The 23,146-nt window shown below is 46.6% G+C and overlaps 7 protein-coding genes across 7 annotated transcripts; 3 read left to right on the top strand and 4 right to left on the bottom strand.

Annotated features, from left to right (window-relative positions):
- Nucleotides 1-149: 149 nt before the first annotated feature.
- Nucleotides 150-13,412, top strand: DI09_17p310 (uncharacterized protein; the record flags this gene model as incomplete). The annotated part of the gene is made up of 4 exons (XM_013383374.1): nt 150-842; nt 888-1,179; nt 1,225-2,625; nt 2,671-13,412. The coding sequence occupies 4 exons, from the start codon at nt 150-152 to the stop codon at nt 13,410-13,412; spliced, it is 13,128 nt and encodes a 4,375-aa protein (XP_013238828.1).
- A 202-nt stretch (nt 13,413-13,614) lies between these two features.
- On the top strand, nt 13,615-14,415 carry DI09_17p300 (uncharacterized protein; the record flags this gene model as incomplete). The annotated part of the gene is made up of 1 exon (XM_013383373.1): nt 13,615-14,415. One exon carries the CDS (start codon nt 13,615-13,617, stop codon nt 14,413-14,415), a length of 801 nt encoding a protein of 266 aa, XP_013238827.1.
- A 328-nt stretch (nt 14,416-14,743) lies between these two features.
- On the bottom strand, nt 14,744-15,752 carry DI09_17p290 (Prp18-domain-containing protein; the record flags this gene model as incomplete). The annotated part of the gene is made up of 2 exons (XM_013383372.1): nt 14,744-15,323; nt 15,373-15,752. The coding sequence occupies 2 exons, from the start codon at nt 15,750-15,752 to the stop codon at nt 14,744-14,746; spliced, it is 960 nt and encodes a 319-aa protein (XP_013238826.1).
- Nucleotides 15,753-15,825: 73 nt separating this feature from the next.
- On the bottom strand, nt 15,826-17,073 carry DI09_17p280 (uncharacterized protein; the record flags this gene model as incomplete). Its single annotated transcript, XM_013383371.1, has 1 exon — nt 15,826-17,073. One exon carries the CDS (start codon nt 17,071-17,073, stop codon nt 15,826-15,828), a length of 1,248 nt encoding a protein of 415 aa, XP_013238825.1.
- Nucleotides 17,074-17,310: 237 nt separating this feature from the next.
- On the top strand, nt 17,311-18,964 carry DI09_17p270 (uncharacterized protein; the record flags this gene model as incomplete). Its single annotated transcript, XM_013383370.1, has 2 exons — nt 17,311-18,766; nt 18,822-18,964. 2 exons carry the CDS (start codon nt 17,311-17,313, stop codon nt 18,962-18,964), a joined length of 1,599 nt encoding a protein of 532 aa, XP_013238824.1.
- A 705-nt stretch (nt 18,965-19,669) lies between these two features.
- On the bottom strand, nt 19,670-20,137 carry DI09_17p260 (uncharacterized protein; the record flags this gene model as incomplete). Its single annotated transcript, XM_013383369.1, has 1 exon — nt 19,670-20,137. The coding sequence occupies one exon, from the start codon at nt 20,135-20,137 to the stop codon at nt 19,670-19,672; it is 468 nt and encodes a 155-aa protein (XP_013238823.1).
- Nucleotides 20,138-20,323: 186 nt separating this feature from the next.
- On the bottom strand, nt 20,324-23,099 carry DI09_17p250 (uncharacterized protein; the record flags this gene model as incomplete). The annotated part of the gene is made up of 6 exons (XM_013383368.1): nt 20,324-20,841; nt 20,919-21,085; nt 21,120-21,349; nt 21,415-21,814; nt 21,922-22,985; nt 23,016-23,099. 6 exons carry the CDS (start codon nt 23,097-23,099, stop codon nt 20,324-20,326), a joined length of 2,463 nt encoding a protein of 820 aa, XP_013238822.1.
- Nucleotides 23,100-23,146: the final 47 nt, after the last annotated feature.

Below are 23,146 nucleotides of genomic sequence, written 5' to 3'. Positions count from 1 at the left end.
AGTCCTTAGCAGAGCAAGTCGAAGCAAACCTAGATCATGCCAAATTTTCCGGTACCATTTTTGTCATAATTGCCGTAGAATCGATAAATGTGCTTGTAGATGAATATTTCCTTATCATTCCATCTTCCTGCTGCGTTTTTGACCCCTTAATGCAAAAGGCTTCGCAATTAATTAAAGCGGTGTTAATGAAAAATGTCTTGGAATTGTCTTTGGCACAAAATACAGAAACACCCTCAACAAGCGCCTCTTCATTTTGCTCCCCCTTCTCTTCTTCTCACAGGGACGACAATGTTTTCGATGCACTTCGTCTTCTTTCAGCATTGCGTCGGACTGAAGTGCTGGAGCCAAAAACTATCATCTCTCTGCTTCTAACATGGCTCTCTAGCCCCGGTTGTAGTGAGCGCACCGGGCTATCCATATTAAAGATCTTTGTTGATTGGCACAAGACCCTTTTCTCCAAGGTGCAGCATGAGCTGGAGACGACACCGGTACCGCAGGCACAGATTCCACCATCCGCAGCGCCTAGTTCGGTTACTTTGTCGCAGTTGATTTCTTTCTTCCTTTCATTTGTAAAGGATCTATTTAGTTGGATACATTCGCATTCAATGGGATCTTCTAGCGCTTCGCATTGCATTCCATCTCACCAACCATCGGCATCAAATTCTTTAAAAGTTGCCACCGAATGTCCGCTGATCATCGTGGTGCTGTTCCAGATTTACAAGAAACCCATGGCCGACTTGTTTGTTAACGGTCCTTTAATGATGCAATTTGTCGAATTTTCGCGTACCACACTGTTGGATCGACAGTTGACTACTTTGGATGATAGTAGCTTACCTTTAGAGGTAATTTCTATCCACGTTAAGGTACTTTTATTTCGTTAATGAAAGATTTTGTCCCTGCTAACGTTTATGGCCAGGGCCATTCCAATATCCATGAAGTCATTTGCACCATTTTTTCCAAAATTACTGATGAGCCTTTCTGGAATCATTCCAGAAGATTCATATGGGCTAAGAAGGGAAGTGCTGATTGCTCTTCGCCATTTAATGCTAACGCAGGATGTTAGGCCCCATCTTGGAGCAAAAGTGGGCGAATTTCTTGACCCATCAAAATGTCATTTGTTCAATTTTTCCATCGACGAGGAGGGCGTTTGTTCATCTTCTCTGCAATCAACAGCGGCGCGTACGTTGCGACCGATTATTATTACCACATTTGCTGATTTTATAGTCCATTTTAGAACGGAAATCCCGGTTTCTCTTTTCAATTGGACTTTGATACCGGCATTTGTAAGCTTGCTAGAGTCCGAGCATAACCGCTCCGGTCTTTCTTTTGGCGTCAGGGCCGTGGCGGCTAGGCTGCTAAGTACGATTGCGGAACACTTTGTGGTCGGGCTTCCTCTTGCTTCCCACCCGCAACTTACAATGGCCAATAGGAAAGAGGCCTATTGGAGAATATTTTACTCGTACTGTAGGGCCATTCATATGCTTTCGGAAACGCCTGTTTTCGGTTCTGAAGAAACTGGCATAGAAAATTTTAGAATTCTGTTTCGTGCACTAGTTACAGGCCTTAAAGTGATCTTTTTCGCCTTTCGCTCGCTTCAACCATCACCTGCCCCCTTGTCTTCCGCAATCTTTTCGGTTCGAGGTATCCTTCATGAGGAGTCGATTTGGTTTGTCCGTCTTTTTGGGGATCTTGTAGCCACATTGGTGCGTCTTTGTGCGTCCGATCAAAAATGCATCCAAGAGCCTTCTTCTGGTCTTTCCTCTTCGCTTTCGTGTGAGACGATCAATTTTTTTGCCAAAGGATTGGCATATGATGCGTCTCTTTTGCAAAGCCAGCTCGCACAAGAGGAAAAGGACATGGTGGAGCAGATTGCGCAGATTTTCATTTTGCTGGAGGTTTCTGTTTTTTCGGACATCATTTCCTCCAACTGCCCAAACATATACAATGCAATTACATCTGTGCCTGCACTCTCCGCACTTCTTCAAGTTTTTTTGGTTGGACCTGGAGGGCCGGAGGTTGCCAAAATCACACTTCTTCATTTGCTTCGATGGCTTTCCAAGAATCTTTTCGGCGGCAATGAGCTATCCCAAGTGATGAATATTGATAGTGCAGCCCGTCTGCAGCGTATAATGAAATTAATGTTGATGGCTTTGGGGGCTTATCCAGAAGAAATCGAGGGTGTTTGGGCAGCTTTTCTTCCTGAACTGATCCTTTCGTGTTTACGTTGCGGTTCTTCCAAAGTGTCACAGGAGCCTTTTCATGCCCTTTTGCTTCTTAGAACTCTTTTTCGAGCCATTGGGGGTGGCCGCTTTGAAATTCTTTATCGTGAAATTCTTCCTATTCTGCCAACAATTCTTGAGACACTCAATGCCCTGCTTCACTCCATTGAGATTCTTCAGACATTTTCCAGAGGTAGCCATGAATCAAACACACCGCTAACGCCTTCATACCCACAACCCACGGATTTGCTGAAGGATTTGGTTGTCGAGCTGGCGCTTACCATTCCTGTGCGTCTTTCTGTGCTGCTTCCATATCTTTCACTTTTGATGAAGCCACTTGTGTATTCGTTAAAAGTTATAAGCTCACCTTCAATGTCAATGATGATTATGATGCCATCCGCCTCTGGTACGGCGTCACAGAATCAAGGCGGCTTTACTCTACCATTATCAGCAACATCTGCCGCCTCACAAGCGTCAGCACCTACGTCTAACATCTCGAGTGGCTCGTCATCCTCCTCCTCATCTTCCTCATCGTCTTCAACGTTTATGACGCCTGAATTGCTGTCTCAAGGCTTGCGGACTCTGGAGCTTTGTATTGATAATTTGACGCAGGATTTTCTCGATCCCATTTTGTCCAGTGTCATGCCAGAGTTGCTTGAGGCTCTTTGGGCTCATTGCAGACCTCTCCCATATCCTTCCCAATTTGCTCATACTGCGCTTAGGATCCTTGGAAAGCTTGCAGGACGTAATAAGAGACCCATACGGCAACTAAATTTCAAGACGCATCTTTCTTCATCATTGCAGGTGCCCTTAGAGGCTCAGCACGAGCAGGCTTTTTTGCATCGGCTTATTTCACAGTGGAATGAGCTCTTGTGGCTGCCAGAATCACAGCAGTCGTTCAAGAAGCGAGATAGCGCATCTCCCTCATCACCTGCTCATTATCTTCCTCGTATCACTCGTTCCTATTTGGAGGAAAAGCGCTTAAGGCATACTAAAGAGCTGATCGGCATCCAGATCAGATATCTAGCCTACTTTTCTTGGTTTAATCACGACGAGTCGGACCACACTAGTACCGTGGACGGGCATTTCTTTTGCGTTAATGACCCCGTAATTCTCGATAAAACTTTCGATGATTTCCAAAAGATGGACGACAAGCATCATCATCATCATCATCATCTCCCTTCGGCCTCGTTCTTGCATCAAATCAGAGAAAACCTCGAACTGGGGCTTGCCGATGCTATGAGGGATAGCGAGCGCAGTAGCGATATTATTGATATTTTTTTTGACGAGTATTTATGTTCTGAAAATCCACAGCTGAGAATTTGTGCGTGTTCTCTTTTGCTTCGAGTTTTGCGCGGGACATGTTATCAAAATCATCCTGCCTTTAAGCAATTGTCTCAACAGGAGTTCCAGCATGGCGTCGAGGACATCCTATTTCGAATATGCGGGCTTTTCCGAGAAAAGTCCATCTATGCCCGTCTCTCTGGATCTGACCTGTTACGCGAAATATTCTCCAAAAAGAAAAGGTTTTCAGTTGCAGATACCACTCTCACTTTTTGTGCCGAAGCCCTTTTCAAGTCCCTTGAGTTGGCTAGTCAGCATTTGGTTGGCATTTGCTCGCTACAGATAGCGCCCGAGCGTGCCCTTGATTCCCTTTTGCTTGTTCTTATTGAGGAAAGGAACGACACTCCTTGTTTAGGGTTGCTTGGGGTTTTGACGCAGGAGCTTGCATCTCCTCTGGAAAAAAATAGGGCCATGGCACAAGGGATGCTTGAACAGCTGGCTAAGAAATTTGAAAAGCAGGATGGGGATGTTATTGCTGCAAAGTCTGGGGCTCTTGGTGCTTTACCCCATATACCGGTATCTTCAGCTCCCGCTGCGCAGCCAGCGCTTGCGATTACATCATCGCAAACACTCAATTCATCGGTCCCCACACAAGATGCACGGCCTTCTATTCCAAGTGCCGGAATAACTACCCCACCCGTTCCTGTGGTATCATCTGCTGCAGGTCGGGCTCTTTGTAAGCTACTTGAGCCCATCCGATCTACAATCATTGAGCAAGAGTGGCTTGGCGGTCCAGAAGGAAGAGACATCTCTTTGCTTCCTATTTCTCATCAGATCGGAATAATTGAAGCGATAGCTTTTGTCATGAAAAAAGATCCGTCTTTTTTGGAATTTTCCCCATCTTTTCTTGCTTTGGTTACAGATTGTGTGGGCATGGCTGATACCATTGAAGATCAATCTTCAATTTCAATGGGAGTAAATTCGGTCTCAGCATCGCTTGCTACACCTTCAAGTGCAGGTCCAGCACATGCAGCCTCAAACACAACCTCTTCATCGCCTGCACCGAGCGCCACCACTCCTTCAGGGTCACAGATTGCCTCCTCACCTTCTGTCACATCAGCAGTGGCCAAGGGAAGCAATGGCCCGTTCGGGGCCCGGCTTCGCATAGCTTGCATCCGGCTCCTTACGGCAGCCATGGGCTCGCCTACTTTTTCAGCACCGGGAAACCATTTGGCACTCAGGAATCGAATTGTGTCCATCTTTTTCAAGTCTCTTTATGCTCGAAATCCTGATATAGTGGGCGCAAGTAAAACAGGTCTTGCTCTCGTCATAGCCATGCAGCACAAGCTACCGAAAGAGCTAATGCAGCACGGTCTTCGTCCCGTGTTGATGAACCTCTCCGATTATAAGCGGTTAACCATACCTGGGCTAGAGGGTCTCGGCCGCTTACTTGAGCTTCTCACTTCTTATTTTAAAGCCGAAATTGGTCGCAAGTTGCTAGAGCATCTCAGGCAATGGGCTGAAGCTGCCAAGGCGGCGTCTCCTTCTGGGCCTCCAGAAATCTTGGCGCCAGAAATCGGCATCATCGTAGCCATTTTGGATGTCTTCCATCTGCTTCCACCAACCTCATCAGTATTTCTAGAAGAGACGCTGGTCGCTCTGTGCTCACTTGAAGAAATGGTTCGCAGGACAAGAGCCTCGCCTTTCAGGAGGCCCGTACTGCGCTATCTTTGCAAACACCTTTCGGTTACCATTGAAGTGATTGTTGGGGGAGAACGACTGAAGGATGATCGTATTGTTGGGCTTTTTTGTGAGCTCATGGCGATGCACAGTGAGGCACGGGACATTGTGCTTTCTCCAGGAACTTGGGAGCTTCTGGCCAGTCGTCTCGATCTAGGAGAGAACAATCAAAGCTGGAGGGACAGCCCAGGGGCCAATGCAAATTTTTCCGAAGTCGTTGCCTCCATGCTTCTTTCTTTACAAAGAGGTACTCTTTCTGGGCATCTTCAACAAGACAAAGATCCATTGTCTTGCAAGAATCCCTCCGCTTCCGGATCCTCTTCAGTATGCAAGCTTCTGAGCCCGCAGCTTGCAGAGAGTGTCTCAACCCTCATTGTGCGGATGATCCAAAGACATAAGGTTAAGCCCCGCAAGGGAGGAGAGCGGATACTGCTTCGTTTTGGAGATGCCTTTGCCACTTCACTCGAAGATGTTCTTTGGCAAGCAGGTACCGCCCTGCTGGTCGCCACAGCTCCTAAGGCATCTGATATAGCGAAGGTGTCCTCTAGCGATGGTGTGCTTCATTGCAACGAAAATGCACCTCTGCTGCTACCTCTACTAGCTGCATTGGTGGATTCATTTCCACAGGTTCTTGAGCAGCGTATACAGTGTGATCTTAACTTTATTTGCAGCCTTATCGATGCCGTTGATCCCTGTGATGACCCTCCTAATTGGGCTGCTCGGGAGGCCTTTCTTGTTTCTTGGATCAATGATTTGAAAGAACTTGACAAGGTTTCACAAGAAAAATTGGTAAAAATCATCGAAAAGCGGGGGTTCTGCTCTTCTGCCCTTCTCTTTGCCATCGCGAAAATGTCGGTTCGTCTCAATTCGGAGTCTTTAAACGAGTGGTGCCACACTACCATTACTACTGTTGCCAAGGAACTTCCTACCGACGGTGACGAGGATCGGTACAATCTCGCTGCGGCTCAGGTGCTTCTTTATGCATCTCATCCAAATGAAGTAGGTGCAAATGGAGAACTCGAGTCTTCTTTCCGTGTATTGCTAGATTTTGGTGGCTCAAACAGCACTATTGTTGATTCTCGACGTCTATTTGCAGTGATAGAGATCCTGACAATAGCGTTATCAATGTCGCTCGAACGCGTACTTTCCGCCATTCTGCATGTACTTGCAGGCTATGGCCCACCTATGACAAAAGGCCTTGGCTCAATATCTGGATCCGAGCATGTTATGGCGTCACTTTCTCAACAACACGGAATTGTTTGGAGCGCTCTTGCTTCAATGACCGCCTGCTCAAATCAAGCTCGCGTGATACCAACCTCGTTTTCATACAAAGCTCCAGGGTTTCCTCCCTTTTTGGGGATTCCTTCATCAGCAAAGATAGAAAATTCAACAGCAGGTGTCCCATCGCCAATAAAAACCATATCTCCCCTGCAGATCACGGCTGCAATGGGGCAAGCTCCTTGTTGGTGGTGGTACTCGGCATTGGAAGTGATAAGCTCGCTACTTTCGCAGCCACAATCACCTATTTCTGATCTTATGAAAAGTGGCCAGCTCTTAATTATCGATTGCATTATAACTCTTTCCATTAACAACTCATCTGCAACGACTCCTTCTCCAGTATCAACAACATCTTCGTCCAAGCAGCATCACGTGCGAAAAAGGACTCGCGTCGCCCAGGCGGCTCAACCTTTGCCTTTGATACCGATCCTTGGGCCTGGTGTTTGGGAGGGCACCTCTGAAACCCTTTTTCGAATCATCCTTTCTGGCCAAGGGTATACCCTGTGTTCTTCTTCTCTCATGGCAAAGCCTACCTTTACGCCACCGGTGAACCCCTCATCAACGGTGTGTAATGGTGGTGGTGCCTCTTTGGCAGCATCGGTATCATCAATGCCTTGCCTGGAGTATGATGCATATGCATTAAAACTGGCTATGTCTGCTGCAGAAGCTGGACTCTCCTTGCCATGGCATTTGGTTGATGAGATTTTCCAATCCTCTCCAGCACAAACTGCGTCCATGATCCCACTGCCTGCAAACGCAGCTCAGGCATCCTCGTCTGCCGAACCTCCCATGGCTACTCAAGCTTTTGCGACATCGTTTTCGGAATTGCCTAAGCCTTTACGATCGATTCTTAATGCCCTCTTTTTGCTTGAAATGATATTTTGCGTAAATGCCAAGGAAGAGCGAGAAAGATATGTGAAGATAATTATGGAGCGTATCCCTTCGCTTTTTCCTGGGTTCTTTTTTTCATACCCAACATCGCTGCTTCAACATGGTGTTAGTGGGGGAGCAAACTCATTCTCGTCTGCAATGACATCTTCTCCTCTTCTTTCATCTGTGCTCTCGCTTCGTATTTCACTGTCGCTTTCTGGTCTTTTATTTTATAAGAAAAACGGTCAAGTTGTGGAAAGACTGGATGTTGTTCCCTCTGATTTCAATCCGGCACTCATAGTTTCGCTTCCTTCACTGCTGCCTGTCTTGCTCTTTATTTGGTCGAACTTTGGCGCTGTTTCTTCAAAACGTACAACTGCCGCCTTGCCGACAATAGCTGGTGAAGTGTTGTACGCTCACGAAGATAACAATGACTTTCAGGCGAAATCTACCGCCTCCATCGCAGCTGCACCTCCAACATTGCTTCCTATTTCGGTGCTAATTAGCATGCTGTCAGATCTGGCACGCGAAGCACTTGCGCCGGGAGCCCCGGCCTCTGCTTCTGAGGTTGCTTTCTGTACCGCCATTATCACGGAAAAGGATATTTTAATGGGCGGTCCTCAAGAGATACTCTCCACCATTCGTGGCTTAGCAATGATACTCATTTTTGATATCATTGAAAGGGATGCTTTGGCATCTAACTTGGTCTCATCTAGCGAGGAGCGACAAAAATTCCTTGGCGTGATCGGAATGATTACCTCGCATCCGATGCTTTATCCTCTTGCCGTAATCGAAGATATTCTGGTGAGAATTTTTCACTGGCTCAACGGGGGAACTTTCATGTTGAAAGAGAAAATGGACTTGCTTTTTATGGCTGCCTCTTGTTACGCGAAGCTCCGCGAAAATTCCTCTGATTCGGGCCATCAGGCCATGGAAGGTCACTTTGGAGCCGGCCGTGATGATCACCCAAATGGCCAAGATGGTGATCATAATCTTCACCATTGGGGTGATTTGGGCCTACTTCTAGCCAAGATTCGGCTCGGAAGTATCCGAAAAGTGCGCCGGGCTATGGTTCAGCTACTTTGTCTGGTGTATGGAAAGTCCCATGTATCAATGGATCTTCCTTCCCGATCTACCCCTGAAGCGATGCCCTGCTCGTCATTTGCACATTCAGAAGTAACCTTTCAACTACAGAAAGACTTTTTATCTTTGATGGTAGAATGTCGAGGCGAGCCTGAGCTGTATGATCAGCTAATTGAGGTGATTTATCTTTCTCTTGAATTTGCGCAACCATCACTGGAGGGTCCCTTTAAAGCCCTGCGTTATATTCTTGGCGTTCAGAACTGGGAGGCCATTGCGACCTCATATTGGATCCACGAAGCTTTGGCCCTCATACAACGTGCTCGAGGACCTTTACTTTCCCAATTTCAAGGTCCGATTTCAGCCCTAGCCCGTGTAGATGGAGCTTGGGCTCATGTATGCTGGGTACGATGTTTTGGCGAAATCGCCATAGCTGCTTCTCAAAACCGCGAACGCGAAGGAACCGACATGATATTGCTCTCAACCATAGGGGCTGATCTCTCATACAATCTATCACGGCCATATCATTTGCTTAGCTCCTCTTCTTCCACTTCTTGGTCCCCGCGAAACCACACGCTACCGGCATGTACGCTGTTGGAGGCTATTTCAGCTCTCGCATTACATCATCCCCAAATCATGGTACAGTTTGGGCTCAGTGAGATGCTGCTACGGTACCTTGCCAAAAACTTCAATTGGTTTGCACCTGTACTTTCTCTTGAGACCATGTGTAGGGCTTCACAAAATTATGAGGCTCTCGGCTATTTATATGAAGCAATGGGAGAGAGTGATGGTGCATTCGGGGCACGGAGATGCCAGGCACGCCACGGGCAGACCATTCTTGCGAGCTCGCTGGAACAGGCCGAATATCTTGAAGGTGCACAAGTAGTTTTGGAGGCTGCGCAGGCTGTTGCGCGAGCAGGACGTCTTGCCACAGAACCACTTGTCAAGAACGAAGTTGGAAACATCGTCAACATCATGAAAGATCCGTGTGATAGTACCGCTTGCCCTAGCGGTGATGGATCTTCCTTTTATTATGATGCTTATGGTGCCCGGAAAGGTTCATCTTGTGATGCAAAAAAGTCTGAAAATGCCTCTTCCCATTCATTCGGAGAAGGCGGGGATGAAATGCAACAATGGCAGGAGCGATGGATCGCTGCTGCGCGGCGGCTGCAACAATGGGACGTTTTGGTTGAACTTGCAAAGGTAGACAATGACATCGACCTCTCACTTGATGCATCTTGGCGCTTGTTGGACTGGAGCACCTCTAAAGATCAAGCCGCTGTGCGCGCGGCACTAGAGCTTGTTGCGGATGCCCCAACACCTAAGCGTCTTTTTTACGATGCTCTGCTTCACTTACATCAAATCATCACGGGAGTTGTTGGAAATATCGGCGGGGGCGGTACTGGTACCAGCGCTGGTGCTGGCCTTTCTGGTGGGATCCATGGGCCAGGAGCTAACGCATCCTCTGGATCAACAGTCCTCTCTGGTCGGCGTGTCGCTGAGTTGGGCCGCCTTATCGAGGAAGGTTTCCAGGTGACTCTTGCACAATGGGCCGCCATGCCATGGCCACTTATCGGCTCATCTCAAAATGATTCGCTATCAATTCTCTTTCAGCTTTTTGTGGAAGTGCAGGAAGCTGCCGGACTTTTCCTTGGTGCTGGAGGCGGTGGAGCGGGCAATCTTCACCTTTCCAATGCATCACCGCTCCAGCCCCAATTGACTATGGTGCAAGAGCTCAGAGGAATCTTGGGCACCTGGCGGGAACGGCTTCCCTCCATCCATTATGATTCCATTGGGGCATGGTCTGAGCTGGCTGCTTGGAGGCAGTCTCTCTTTTCGGCCATCAATGGGCTCTTTGCAGCCACCGTTACGGAACTAGACAACATGGTGATAATGGGTGGAGCCGCAGGTCCTGGCAATATGAACGCCCCATCTACGGCCCCATCTTCGGCCTCTTCTGCTGCATCTTCTGGAGGAACCCTGATTTATCGCGGTTATCATGAAAGCGCATGGCTGATCAATCGCTTTGCGACTGTAGCTCGTCGCCATCGTCTTCCAGATATTTGCGTACAGCTGCTCAATAAGATTTACACGCTGCCCAACATCGAGATTCAAGATGCTTTTTGGAAGTTGAGCGAGCAAGCACAATGCTATCTTGATGCATTTTACGATCCGCTGTCAGCACCATGGCTGACAGCGGCCGTACCACTTCACGCTGCTGCTACGTTTGGTGGTGCTAGTGGAGGGGCTACAAGTGCAAATACGGACACCAACAGCAGCACGGCACAAGCCACCGAAGGATGTGCGGATGACCAAGGCGCAGCCAAATCCAGTTCCACGGCATGCTGTGCGTCTCCGGGAACGTTGTTGCTTGTAGCTGGGCTTGAGATTATCAACTCTACAAATTTGGCATACTTTGGCGCCTCTCAAAAGTCGGACTTTTTTTCCCTTAAAGGCCGTTTTTTGGAGGCTCTTAACCTCACCGGAATTGAAGAAGCAAACAAGGTTCACTCGCAAGCAGTACAGCTGGACATCAACCACGGACGCGCCTGGGCTGCCTGGGGTCATTATAATCGCCGCCGCTTCCGTGCATTTATCGCCAAAAAAGAAGAAGAAAATCATGATTTGGGCGTGGAAGCTGCTGGCACGTGCTCCGCAGATGAATCCTCATTGACCGCTGGAAGATCTCCTGGCCTAGCAAAACCACCACCATGTTCGCTGAATATCACATCCGCCACTTCACTGGGGACAACCTCTCCGTCGACGTTGACCTCATTTACTGCATTGACACCGTATCCGGAGGAGCCTAACGCACAAACATTTGCAATGCATGCTATTCACTGTTACTTGCAGGCAATGATTCTTGGAACATCCTCTTCCTCTTCTGCGTCTCATCACCAAAATGCCAACCAAAGACGCAATGATCCTTCAACAGCATCATCTTCTGTGGCATCTGCCTCTTCTTCTGATCCAAACGGGACAAACTCATCTTCGCATGAGCGCTCTTTTTGCGATGAAGATGCTGAGGATCTCCGCTATGGCTCTGGACTGAGCAATGGGTGCACGCACAGTCAAGCTTTGTTACTTGCTTCTATGATTTTGAAGATGTTGCGAATGGCGCCAGAGCTTGCAGGCATTTTTGATCTGTATTTGGCAGAGCTTCCTTTGGCTCCGTGGCTACCGTTTCTGGAAGAAATGCTTGATGACTTGCGAGATTCTCCGGGCTCTAGCTCAACCATGGAGCTAGGCTCCAGGCTACGAAGCTTATTGCAGCGCATTGGACGCCTTTTCCCGAATCTTCTCTTTTATCCGCTTTCAGCACGTATTCGAAGCAAAGCTTTGGATTCTAATGGAGACGAAATGGCAGCGCTATTGTCTATGCTACGGGCAGTCCATCCTTTGGCCACGGAGACAATGATCATCTTTTTGGGGGAAGTGCAAAACAGCCTAATGTCGGCAAAGAAAAACAATCACCTGCCCTCAAAAAAGAAACGGTGCAATGTGGTAGTGAGCCCTGTGCATGTAACTTCGCGTTGGCTTTCTTCGTTCCCACGTCTCCCAATGGATGATGAGCTCGAATTACCTGGTCAGCGTTTGGTATTACCACGCAAAGGCGATACTGGGGCATCATCTACAAAAATCGACTCCTTTGGTGCCATCCTGCGCCAAACAGATGGTCATTATGGGCTTGTGGTATATCTTAGTGATGGCAGTGTGCGGGCTATTACCATTTTTAATGACACCGAAAGGGTCAATGCCATACTTGGTGCGGCCACAGCATCGCGGCTTCTTTGGATGCTGGGCGGAGTTGCCTCAAAGGGGCGTCTGGTTCGCCAACGGGCATCTCCGCTGCTCACGTGGAATTCATCTTTGTTGCCACTAATTGCCTCTGATGCTCTGAATGGAAATGGATCCTGCATGGTTGTTCTTGCATCTCCAGACATCATTGTAGACCCGCTCTCCATGGCTCAATGCTTAAATACGACCACCGGCGCCGCTGCTCAGCCGGCGGAAGTAGAAATTGCAACGGCAGGGCCAATGAAGCCCCAAACGCCGGCTAAAGAACAGGACATACAGATGGCGTGTTCCTCAGTACTGGCAGCATTCGTAGCTGCACGGCTGGCCAATTCTCAAGACTATTGGCTTTATCGCAAGTCGTTTGCACTACAATGGGCTGCTCTGATCACGGGATGGAGCATCCTGGGAAGCGTACGGCAGCGCGATTTAGCCTCAATTGGGTTAGGCCCTTTGGCGCACGGTCGGCTCTCCTGGATTGGCGCTGCGCTGTTTGAGCGTCTTGACGCTACGGCACATGAACTGGCTTTATCAGCCACTGAACGGGCTCCAAATGCCTCGCAAGAAATGTCGACGCAGCCCAACTCTGCTTGTGCTATCAAAATTGACCCTTCATCGCTGCGTTATGATACCCAAGCACCGGGTATGCGTGTGCTGCATGCTCCCCTTGTGTTCCGTATGGGACCTGCACTGCAAACATTCTTGGGCCGTGTTTTTGTAGATGGGCTCTTTGTGCCATCCGTGCATGCCCTTGCGGATGAACTTTCCCATCGCTCTGAAGAAATTAGCGATCTCTTTGATCTTCTAGCTGGTAGCCAGCCAACGATGGAGCAACGGGTTCGTGGTCCCTCTATTCATGCACGAGGGGCTTTAGAACGCATCAAAGTTCTTGCTTGCGAGAAAGAAAAGGACATCATTTCTGCACATGTCTCTGCTTACGTGAGCCAGGTCGTCTTTTCCCAAGAAGACATTCAGGATGGGGGATCAACAGCAGCCGGAACCCAAGCTACCGTCCAGAGCGAATCCAAGGTCAAGCAACCACTGCCAGTCTCACTTTATGCACCTATCGTCGAGCTCATTTCACAGGCATCGAAGGCCTGTCAAGATATTTCTGGCGTGGACCCACGATGGCATCCTGAATTCTGACCTAACCCTGATGGTCACCAAGTCAGACTCCCGGTGGTCGTGGCATCGAAATTGAAATTTCCTTTTGCCATCTATCATTAGCGTGTGCCTTGGTATGCTGATCTTTGGCTCACCGATTTTTGGTCGATAGCCGCGGCTCAATTGAAGGATGCGCACTTATCAGAGGTGTCCGAAGTTTGAATAAATTTTGTACATTTAAGTGATGGTGATACCGCCATTTTGGACGTCCAAATACCTTTCTGAGTGTGGTGAGAAGAGCTGGAATCTCTTTTATCGTCGTAACAAGGACCACTTTTTCCGTGATCGTCACTGGCTCGGTACTGAATTTGCAGAGTTGTCTGGAGAGGGGGAAGGTCATTTCCTGCTTGAGATTGGGTGTGGTGTAGGGAATCTGCTTTTTCCGTTACTTAGAGAGTTTCCATTGCTGCGTTGCTATGGTGTCGAGATATCCACAGAGGCAGTAAAGCTGATCATGGAATCACCCGAATATGAGCGGTTTGCACATCGGCTTTGGGTGGCCGCTTTTGATTTTGCCACAGATATCTCTCAGGGTCAATTGGCCCTTGGCCTTCCCATGCACAAGAATCAAGACATTAACTGTAATTTTGGCATGCAAGGCCTGTGCTTGGATGCCAGTCCAGCCCCAACATGGAAGAATTTTTACTCCCTACTTGACACGACCAAGATGCATCCAAGCTTTACACTCGCGACGCTCGTCTTTATGCTTTCAGCAGTACCTCCAGCCAGCCATAATCTAGTGGTCCGGAATGCCTTTGAGGTAAGCCTTTCTGCATTGAATCCTAGCTCCTCCGGCCAGGTAGTGTGCTCTTCTTCCGCGATTATGCAGTTAATGATTTGGCACAGCTCCGCTTTAAAGAGGACAGAAAAATTGACGAACATACTTTTGTACGGCAGGATGGGACGCTTTCCTTCTTCTTTTCTGCAGGTAGGCCTCCACGCTTTACTTTTTATGTTTCCTATCATCACCCGTGATTCGGGCTAACTTTACCATTAACCATACCCTTCACCGATCCCATTTGACATGCCCATTTACTATTTATTGGCAGAGTACGCGAAGGCGCTTTTTTCAGGAGCAGGATTTGTAGTCCTGGAAAACAGGTACGTCACGCGGCGGACCGTGAACGCGAGAGATGGCCTCGATCTCGAGCGCACATTCATACAGGCGCGCTGGCTTAAACCAAGGAGCCTTCAATAAACTAATCATACAACTAGACCAAAACAAATCAAAGGGCGGAGTCAGAACGCTAGCGAAATGGAAATTAAACCCCCCCCCGATTTCCAAATGAGACGAGACCCTGCGGTATTTATAGCTAGCCTAGAGCCTGCGTAATACGGGCAGGTGGGTATGCGCGTTGGCAAAAGGAAATCAACCGCTTGATGGACTGGATCCACTTGCGTTGACGCTCATCGTTTAGCACATGTGCTACCTGATTCGAGTGAATACGCTCCCGAGCTGAACGCTCATGTATACAAACCATGGTTACGCCAATAGGCCATGGCGCATTACCTATTGAGAGGCGTATATAGGCGTCGTTTGCCTTGACATATTGTTTCGTCTGCAAAAAGCCGACAATCTCCATAAGGTGTTCAATCACCGAGTCCGGAATATTTTGTTCTTGCAAAAGCACAAAAAACGGCATCAAATATTGGCTGGTTTGGGTAAAAATTTCGGAAAGAAACTGCTTGTTCCTGACAACAGGCTGCAATTCGCTAATCACCTTCAGATGCAAAGATTCAGGCTGGTCCATTTTCGTTTCGACGCCCTTCAGGGCCATTTGATTTTCCGGAAATGCCCTGGGCTTATGCTCGTGGGGCAGTTGAGGATGGAGCACCTGTCCGTTGGTTGGTTCTTGCCGGATCTCGGCCTTTTCCCATTCTAGTAGCAATTTTCTAATGTGAGAAATTAAAATGAACAAACTTGAAAAATAGGAAAAGGAACTCGTGTGATGTCATGCCGTGTTCTTTGTTCATCTTGAGATCGAGAGAAAGTGTGTCTTGATGCTCGAAAAGAAGCGTGGAAAATCGGTTCTCCTCTGAATTTTCAATTGTGTTTATCTTTATCGTTGCAGCTTTGCTGTAAGAAGCTTGGTGGGGTAATGCTTCCTTTTTTTCTGCAGAAGAAATAGGCTGACACGGAACAGTCTCTTGTGGGGGAATGCATCTCTTTTTGACCAATTGGCGCTCCTCATGTGCAGATAGATACGAGTTCACGCGCTCTTTTTCAATATCTCTTCTTGCAACGTACAATTTACGTGATTCTGAGCGTGTATATTCAAGTGATGCCTTTTTCGCCTCTAATTCGGCTTTCAATGCTTGCATGTGGAATTGATATTTTAAATTTTAATTTTATAGACCCCTCTTAATGGCGATTGGCGCACCAACAAACTTCGAACTAACTATTTTTGGCGGTTAAATTCCGATACATGTATCCCAATAGCGTAATTGTGGAATTACTTGCATCAATCAACGCGCCCTGTGCAGCCTTCATATTCATATTCATATGATCCAAGTTATCCATTTTATCTTGATTCCAAATATATATTCCCTTGAGCAGATCTAAAGGTTCGAGCTTTTCACCCAAAATGGGTATCTTTAATACACCGCTCGTCAAGCCTTGAAGCGAAAAGGTGAAATTTGAATCGTTTTTAGCAACATAGTTTCCCAATTCCCAGATTTTACCTTTTGCCCCTTTAAAAGAAAGGGTGTTGTCTTCTTTCACGGTAATATTTACACCATGGGATTGAATTACAGCTGGCACCAGTGCATGATCAGCCCATTTCTTGAAATGAGTAGATACAGCATACCGTAGTTTCTGCTCCTCTTCAGCAGCATTTGAATAATTGCCTTTGAAAAACTTTTGTACTAAATCTTCGTTTTTTAGAGTTTTCTGGTCAAAAAACTGGGATATTTCGTCGTCGTTCTTGAGAAAAGAGTCCAAGTTTTCCGTAAGGATCAAAAGAAAGCTTTGTCGATTGTCAACACATTTCATGTGGTGATCTAATTCATCACGAAAGGTTTCCCCAGGAAAAGATTTGTTATTAACAAAGCCTCTAGAAATGAAAAAGATTTTGAGAAATGATTCGATAGACTCGGTGCAATAAAAAGACCTAATCCATTTGGGTGGGCTGCTAGTTTCGTTGGACGGGATTTTTTCTGCAGTAAAAAAGCCATCCTGCCTGGGAAAGTAAAACATGGGCTTCAATGCTGAAGGAAAATACGTCCTATCTTGAGACCCATTGAAGAAAACATAAAAGTCGGTCACATTTTTCAACCTCCATGTGTAATCAGGATATTTACCTGCGAAATTACAGAATAATCCATTAGCTCTGTTGTATTCAGCTTTTTGATCTTTGGAGGAATCTGTGGGGGAATCTGTGGAGGAATTTTTGGAGGAATTTGTGGATGAATCTGTGGGGGAATTTGTGGAGGAATTTGTGGAAGATATGAAATAAGCGCTAAAGCCGATCACCGTGCATATCCCAGCTAGCTTGAATATATAAGTATGAAGATGCTTCGATCGAGAACGTGCCGGAACGGCCAGACCATATGCAACTCTTAACGCAAGTAGCGTAGCGATGCAAATACACGCTGTAATTGCTACAGTCAGCATGCCATCTAAACCCGTATAGTGGGTCTGCATCTTTTTTATGGAATTTTTTAGCCACATAAATGTGTCACCGTTCTCGTGTTTTTAATCGTTGTGGCTCTGGTTTTGAAAAGCCCGACATCGTCTGGGGAGCCATCAACTGCGGCTGCAGCTGCCACGCCCAGTGCCATCTTGATCCCCAAAGTCGAAAACGCCTCCTCCAAAACATCGCGGATAATCTCACTCCAAAAACAGGACTCATTTATGTGGCTAAAAAATTCCATAAAAAAGATGCAGACCCACTATACGGGTTTAGATGGCATGCTGACTGTAGCAATTACAGCGTGTATTTGCATCGCTACGCTACTTGCGTTAAGAGTTGCATATGGTCTGGCCGTTCCGGCACGTTCTCGATCGAAGCATCTTCATACTTATATATTCAAGCTAGCTGGGATATGCACGGTGATCGGCTTTAGCGCTTATTTCATATCTTCCACAAATTCCTCCAAAAATTCCTCCACAGATTCCCCCACAGATTCCTCCAAAGATCAAAAAGCTGAATACAACAGAGCTAATGGATTATTCTGTAATTTCGCAGGTAAATATCCTGATTACACATGGAGGTTGAAAAATGTGACCGACTTTTATGTTTTCTTCAATGGGTCTCAAGATAGGACGTATTTTCCTTCAGCATTGAAGCCCATGTTTTACTTTCCCAGGCAGGATGGCTTTTTTACTGCAGAAAAAATCCCGTCCAACGAAACTAGCAGCCCACCCAAATGGATTAGGTCTTTTTATTGCACCGAGTCTATCGAATCATTTCTCAAAATCTTTTTCATTTCTAGAGGCTTTGTTAATAACAAACCCTTTGTTATAAAAATATTCGAACTCAGTGTCTGGAATATTATGTCCAAATCCATGTTTCGCTTGATCCTTACAGAAACCTTGGAGTCTTTTCTCAAGGACGACGACAAAATATCGCAGTTTTTTGGCCAGACAACTCTAAAAAACGAAGATTTAGTACAAAAGTTTTTCAAAAGCAATTATTCAAATGCTACTGAAGAGGAGCAGGAACTACGGAATGATATTCTTCGTTACTTCTTCGAATGGAATTCTCATGTACTGATGCCAGCTGTAATTCAATCCCACGGTGTAAATATTACCGTGAAAGAAGACAACACCCTTTCTTCTAAAAGGGAAAATTTGGCTCGTTGGGAATTGAACAACCCAGACGCTGGAAACGATTTAAATTTCAAATTTTCGTTGGAAAAATTCAAGAAAGGTATATTAAAGATACCCCCCTTTACTTATGAGTTCAAATATGGTGACGAGCTCAAGATAATACGTTATTTTGATGAAAATGAATCCAAAGACTTTCGCTATCCAAAGGGCCTGTTGATTGATTTGCAAGAAAACAAAATGAACCTATTGGGATATATGTATGAAGATGAATATGCAGAGACCGGACAGTCGTTATCTTCATTTTTTGAATCTAAGCCGGAGACTGCAAACAGCCCCCAGGTTATTGAGGCTTTTAAACGCCTGTTTGCCTCGATAAATAGCTTGAGATCGCACAATATTAGTCATGGAAACATTGTGGTCACAAACATCTTTGTTACCACACAGCAGAATGGAATGTTTAGCTTTTCCATTGGAAACTTTAAACAATTCAACCAAGAAGACCCTATTTCTTTTACTTCCGACATCAAGTCGTTTGCGGTGTCGTTTGTGCATAAATTAAAAAAAGGTATGTTTCATATTGCTTTATCCATCAGTTGCCTATGACCTAATTAATTCCAAAGAAATGGAGTCTGAAAAATGCAATCCCGTCTTGTTACAGATTACACTGGAGTATTCTAATGTCATTGAGGATCCAGAGCTTAAGATCTCCCACATTGCTGACTATAAGACGAAAGAAAAAACTTGCGATTATCATCCTCAATAAAAGAGACAACTTTTAGGTGCGCGGCCAGATGAGTTTGTGTTCGTAAATTTGTAGCATGGACGGAAAATCTTATCCACCACTGTGCGCATGTGCGTGTGGGGGCAGAAGCCCAGCAAGAGCACGGAACCTTTCTGTACAATTTAGCATTTTAATTTGCCGGTAATTCCAAGTTAATCAGAAAATCAAGTGTAACGGCAAAATTTGCCTCAATGGTGAATTTTTATTGGCAAGCCTATGGAGTTACTGGAGAGCTGGTGCTGCTGCCTGTTTCTCGCTCATCCGCTGCCCAATTCTATTTGTCAGCTTCAAAATCTTTTCTGTGCAGATAGATGCACAGGAAGCCTATGATGAAACTGATGTGTGTACCTCCTTATCCGTAAGAGACTTGGATGTAAAATCCGACACACAGTCTGCAAAGCATGTTTCCACCACATAAGCAAACAACGTAACAAATTGCTTGGCCTATACATTAGTACGGCGACACACCTGCTTTTCCTCTATCAGAGTGACCATTTGCTTCTTTTCATGAGCGGAGAGATTCTCAAAGTCCATCTGAGTAAAGGCTAGATTGGCTTTCTGGGACGAAAAGAATGGAAATTAATTTAAAAGTAAAATTAATTGGAATGCTGAAAATTAATTGAACGATTTTAAAGAGAACCATCAGCCAGTGGGCGAATATTTTCAATCAATTAAAGTTAAAGCGAGTCAAGATGCCCAAGGGGTTGTTAATGTCGGCGGAAGCTGATCCGCTAGCCCTGTGCCGTTTAAAACACACAATAACTTGGTATGCTCTGCATATTCAAGGTCAAGTAGGAGCTTTGGCGTGATCAGAAAATACTGCGATCCCAGAGACTTAACGCATTCCGAATTCGTGTTTGCATCGGCACTACGTGGCGCAATCGCATGCACAATTAATTTGTGAATGAGTCTCTCGTTTCGTGGGTCCATGCCCTGGTTAATTTCGTCGACAATCCGAAATGGCGACAGAGCATTCTGCTGCAGCGCCATTAGGTAAAGAATTGTAGTGACCGAGCGCTCGCCGCCGCTTTGCCGCTCAGAGTCCAATGGAACCAACCGTTCTTCAGCTCTGAACTTGGCCAGCACACTGATTCCCCAATGCTCAAATTGGAAATTTCCTGCTCGCTCTAAAGAACACGTCAACTTTTGATACATACTTAAAAGAACGCGCCCTTCGCAGTTTATCGCTTGAAAGAAGGAAGAAAAGCGGGAATTTATCCCTTCAACCATGTGGGTAATAACCTCTATCCAGCTTCCTTCAATTTCTTTAAGCCGGTCATAAAGGACATCTTTCTCTTGGGAGCATCGAGACACTTTTTCGTTCAATTCCGCAATCTAGTTCTAGGAAGGGCCACCTCTTACATGTGCATTGCGAAGTTCCCACTCTTCAACAGTTTTACGGGATATGTCTGCAGTAAGAGCGGCAATTGCCTCCGCTTCAGCAATAGCACCATCAAGCTCATCCAGTGACTCTGGGAGGCGTTCAAAGTGTGTCTTCGTTTCATCCGTTAATGGTGTCTTCTTTGCTTCTGCAAGAAGGCTTTTTGCAACACTGCGAGCCGAAGCTAGTGCTTGTTCTGAGACTTCCAACGCATCATGAAGCTGCGCCAAAGAAGCTTCATTGTGAGCTAGCGCGGTCCGAGCTTCATTAGCTTGCACTTCAAGGGCACTTTTTTGTGCTAATTTTGTAGCTGCTGTCGCCAGTAGGCTGGGGGCCTCTGCTAAGACACGTCCTAGCTGCTGAAAAAGTCGTGCTTTAGTTAGATATGCATCCGAAAGCGCAGCCCTTGCTGCTGCCAAACACTCTGTAGATTCCGTTAGCTGCTGCTGCACATGTGTCAGCTCTGCCCTCCGCAATCCTGAAATTAAGTCAAAGGACATTCAAAAATAAAGCCACCGAATCAAAAAGGCAAAAAGGAGCGAAATGAAAAAGTACCTTGGATGCGGGCGATGGAGTCCAGCGCATCAATTTCCAGCTGTAAGGACTTACGACGCTCAAGAAGTAGCCGATAAGTAGTTTGGACACCCTCGAGTGATGTTCGGGATTTTTCTTCCTGTTCTACCAGTTCACGCATCCGTCGTTCATTCTGCGCCAATTTCTCTCTATTAGTGGTAAGAAATAGCGGAGCCAGCGTACCTAGATGTTTTGACGATCTCCTCTGAAGCTCTTCTGGCCTCTTGTCCAGGATCCCTTAACAAACGTGCCGGACGAATTGCCTTTGAAATGACTACTGGCGACGAGCCATGTCCGTTGGAGGTCCGCGAATTGGTATGCCGCACTTCAAATGCTTGTCCAGCCGCATAATATTTGAGAATCTCGCGATGTTTGTCCACGGCAGCATGATCGACTGTGCCTAGAGCCACGGGCTAGCATTAGTGCAATTATATACTTGGATATGAATCTTGAATTGGTCACACAAGGCAGCAATGACAATGTCTGGCGCATTAATAATGTCGCGCAAGTAGCAATCAAAGTGCAGCCGTTCAATAATCTCTTCATGAGAAATAAATGGGCGATATTCTTCCGGCCGAGACTTGATGATATGAATCGCGTTGATTCGCAGTCCCATAGAATCGCTGCATGAGGCTAGAAAGAGCTCGTAATCAGACCCATCTTCAAAGACAAAGCTCATCATTGCTTGCTTTGAAAGTGCAGTCTCCAAAATGGCAGCGTAACGTGGATCTTTGACGATAAGCTCAAGACAGATCGGCTCAGATACACGCCCACTAAACCGCGACCTGTGCTTGCGGAACCACTCTAATGCCCGAAAGGTGTCCGGATCTGATTGTCGTATCAACTCAAGTCGCACATGGTCTTGAGATCCTGCCAGCCTACATGTATAAGAAAAGCAAAGACACAAGATAAAGTGGAATAAAGAAAAAAATAAGGAAACAGATACAGAGACCGAAAAAAAGTCAGAATTAGCTAGGACGCTTACCTGGAGAGAGCGCCATTGATTTTGCGTTGAAGTTCCGTACCCTCTGCCTCGATATCAGCACGGAGGTTTGCGACGTCTTGTATGGAGCTCTGAAGGCGGCGGCGACGCTCTCCAGCTTCTGTAAGCTCTGGGCCGAGTAACTCTAGAGTTCGCTCATGTTGGTTGCGGCTTTCGCTTCCTTGTGCCTCTTGCACAGCAAGTGTTTCCAACTCGGCAAAAATTTCCTGAGATCGCTGACGAAGGGCCGCTTCACGATTGCTGGCATTTGTTAGTTGCTCTTTGGAAATTTCCACTGGATTTGCAGCCAATCGACCTTGCAGAGCAATTCTTCGCTCCTCCAGGACATCTAGTTGACACCAAAGGTCGCTAGTATGAAGGTTTTCCAATTTGTTCAATAGCTCAGCTAATGACTCTCTCAGTGGAATGATGGCAGAAGCCGCTTGATTTGAGATTTGCTGGGCACTATCGCGTTGCGCTTTTGCTGAGAGAAAAGTTGTTCTCGCTTCGTTATACTCAAGCCACGGTCGTTTGGCCTTTAGTAGTGAAATGTGCGTTTGATGTGCTGCATTTGCCCGATAGCGTTCGACCTGCGGTAGCAGGTGGCTATTTGTTGCGGACAGGGTGGCAAGTTCTTTTTCTATTCCCGAAATTTCAAGCTGTGCCCGCCGTAGTTGTTCACCCATGTCGATGAGGTGTCGTTGCATGGCCAATGTTTCTGGCGGTTCAATAGCTTCTGCAGTTGCCACCAGTAGTTCGCTTTCTGAAAGCCGTGAGAATTCTGAAAGTCGATCTTGAGGCAAGAACTGACACAAGTTACCAAGGCGAATGTTGAAGGTAACTTCAACTAAATCAGCGATAGCTTCTTTGGTAGCGCGCGTTCCGTCAATAAACCATTTGTCTGTGGCACGTGCGCCGGCTAATGGGAATCCGCATATGGAGGAGAACTCTCTTCGGATGGTGACCACGGAGCCTTCTGCAGGTGACCTGCACAGCGTAATCTCGATGGTTGCCGACTCCCGACCTTTTTTTACAAAGCTTCCTAAATGGGAGGATCTTCCGAGGATCTAGGCATCAGAAATTATAATTGTGGTCACTTGTGTACCAAAGCCGAGCCCAAGCGCAATTGCCGACACAATAGAGCTTTTTCCAGAGCCGTTTGGGCCAACAATCATGTTCATGTATGGGCCTGGACTGAGCTCAAGCCGGTCGTATGTGACAAAGTTTA

Source organism: Mitosporidium daphniae (assembly GCF_000760515.2).
Source record: "Mitosporidium daphniae strain UGP3 chromosome Unknown contig-17, whole genome shotgun sequence".
NCBI classification, from domain to species: domain Eukaryota; kingdom Fungi; phylum Microsporidia; genus Mitosporidium; species Mitosporidium daphniae.
Note: the sequence above shows the minus strand (reverse complement) of the source record. Positions and strands in the feature narration are given on the sequence as shown.